Source organism: Trachymyrmex cornetzi, unplaced genomic scaffold, assembly GCF_001594075.2.
Source record: "Trachymyrmex cornetzi isolate Tcor2-1 unplaced genomic scaffold, Tcor1.1 scaffold1638, whole genome shotgun sequence".
NCBI classification, from domain to species: Eukaryota; Metazoa; Arthropoda; class Insecta; order Hymenoptera; family Formicidae; genus Trachymyrmex; species Trachymyrmex cornetzi.
Genome location: NW_017296243.1, coordinates 977 through 3140, shown reverse-complemented (window position 1 = coordinate 3140; position 2164 = coordinate 977). Strand labels below are relative to the sequence as shown.

The 2164-nt window shown below is 59.1% G+C and overlaps 1 protein-coding gene across 1 annotated transcript in view; it reads right to left on the bottom strand.

Annotated features, from left to right (window-relative positions):
• The window catches only part of LOC108758983 (uncharacterized), a gene marked incomplete at its 3' end in the record, with an annotated part of 6272 nt that extends 4749 nt beyond the window's left edge, over nt 1-1523 (bottom strand). Inside the window, exon 1 of the mRNA XM_018504237.1 lies at nt 1353-1523. Coding sequence (XP_018359739.1) covers nt 1353-1523 — 171 coding nt within the window. The remainder of the gene's footprint in view (nt 1-1352) is intronic.
• Between the last annotated feature and the right edge of the window lie 641 nt (nt 1524-2164).

Below are 2164 nucleotides of genomic sequence, written 5' to 3'. Positions count from 1 at the left end.
TGTTCGTCCGTCAGACGGTCCCAGTTTATCTGACGGTCCCCGTCTGTAGGTCCGTCTGACGGTCCCCGTCTGTCAGTCCGTCAGACAGTCGCCGTCTGTCGGTCCGTCAGACGGTCCCCGTCTGGCGGTCCGTTTGCCGTTCCCCGTCTGTCGGTCCGTTAGACGGTCGCCGTCTGCCTAACAGAGCCCGTCTGTCTGTCCGTCTGACGGTCCCCGTCTGTCGGTCCGTCTGACGGACTCCGTCTGTCGGTCCGTCTGACGGACTCCGTCTGTCGGTCCGTCTGACGGACTCCGTCTGTCGGTCCGTCTGACGGACTCCGTCTGTCGGTCCGTCTGACGGACTCCGTCTGTCGGTCCGTCTGACGGACTCCGTCTGTCGGTCCGTCTGACGGACTCCGTCTGTCGGTCCGTCTGACGGACTCCGTCTGTCGGTCCGTCTGACGGACTCCGTCTGTCGGTCCGTCTGACGGACTCCGTCTGTCGGTCCGTCTGACGGACTCCGTCTGTCGGTCCGTCTGACGGACTCCGTCTGTCGGTCCGTCTGACGGACTCCGTCTGTCGGTCCGTCTGACGGACTCCGTCTGTCGGTCCGTCTGACGGACTCCGTCTGTCGGTCCGTCTGACGGACTCCGTCTGTCGGTCCGTCTGACGGACTCCGTCTGTCGGTCCGTCTGACGGACTCCGTCTGTCGGTCCGTCTGACGGACTCCGTCTGTCGGTCCGTCTGACGGACTCCGTCTGTCGGTCCGTCTGACGGACTCCGTCTGTCGGTCCGTCTGACGGACTCCGTCTGTCGGTCCGTCTGACGGACTCCGTCTGTCGGTCCGTCTGACGGACTCCGTCTGTCGGTCCGTCTGACGGACTCCGTCTGTCGGTCCGTCTGACGGACTCCGTCTGTCGGTCCGTCTGACGGACTCCGTCTGTCGGTCCGTCTGACGGACTCCGTCTGTCGGTCCGTCTGACGGACTCCGTCTGTCGGTCCGTCTGACGGACTCCGTCTGTCGGTCCGTCTGACGGACTCCGTCTGTCGGTCCGTCTGACGGACTCCGTCTGTCGGTCCGTCTGACGGACTCCGTCTGTCGGTCCGTCTGACGGACTCCGTCTGTCGGTCCGTCTGACGGACTCCGTCTGTCGGTCCGTCTGACGGACTCCGTCTGTCGGTCCGTCTGACGGACTCCGTCTGTCGGTCCGTCTGACGGACTCCGTCTGTCGGTCCGTCTGACGGACTCCGTCTGTCGGTCCGTCTGACGGACTCCGTCTGTCGGTCCGTCTGACGGACTCCGTCTGTCGGTCCGTCTGACGGACTCCGTCTGTCGGTCCGTCTGACGGACTCCGTCTGTCGGTCCGTCTGACGTTCCCCGTTGGTCTGTCCGTATGACGGTCCCCGTCTGGAGGTCCGTCTAACGGACTCCGTCTGGAGGTCCGTCTAACGGTTCCCGTCTGTCGGTCCGTCAGTCGATTGCCGTCTGCCTGACGGTGCCCGTCTGTCGGTCCGTCTGACGGTCTCCGTTTGTCGTCCGTCATACGGTCGCCATCTGTCAGACGGTCCCCGTCTCTCAGTCTATCTGACGGTGCCCGTCTGTCGGTCCGTCTGACGGACTCCGTCTGCCTGACTTTCCCAGTCTGTCGGTTCGTCTGACGATCTCCGTTTGTCGTCCGTCATACGGTCGCCATCTGTCAGACGGTACCCGTCTGTCTGTCTGTCTGACGGTGCCCGTCTGTCGGTCCGTCTGACGGTCCCTGTCTGTCGGTCCGTCAGACTGTCCCCGTTTATCTGACGGTCCATGTCTGTCTGACGGTCCCCGTCTGTCGGTCCGTCTGACGGACTCGGTCTATCGGTCCGTCTAACGGTTCCCGTCTGTCGGTCCGTCAGACGGTCCCCGTCTGTCGAAAAATTTTATTAAAAATTTGACTTAAATTTGATTCAAAGATTGATTAAAATTTGACTCAAAATTGCGTAATATTTGACAGAAAAGTTGCGTTTTATTTGATTCAAAAATTGCTTAAAATTTGAATCGAAGATTGACTTAAATTTGACAGAGATTGCGTAAAATTTCACTCAAAATTTGTGTAAAGTTTGACCAATAAATTGACTTAAATTTACTCTAAAATTGCCTAAAATTTGACCAAAAAAGTGCGTAAAATTTGACTCAAAGGTTGCATAA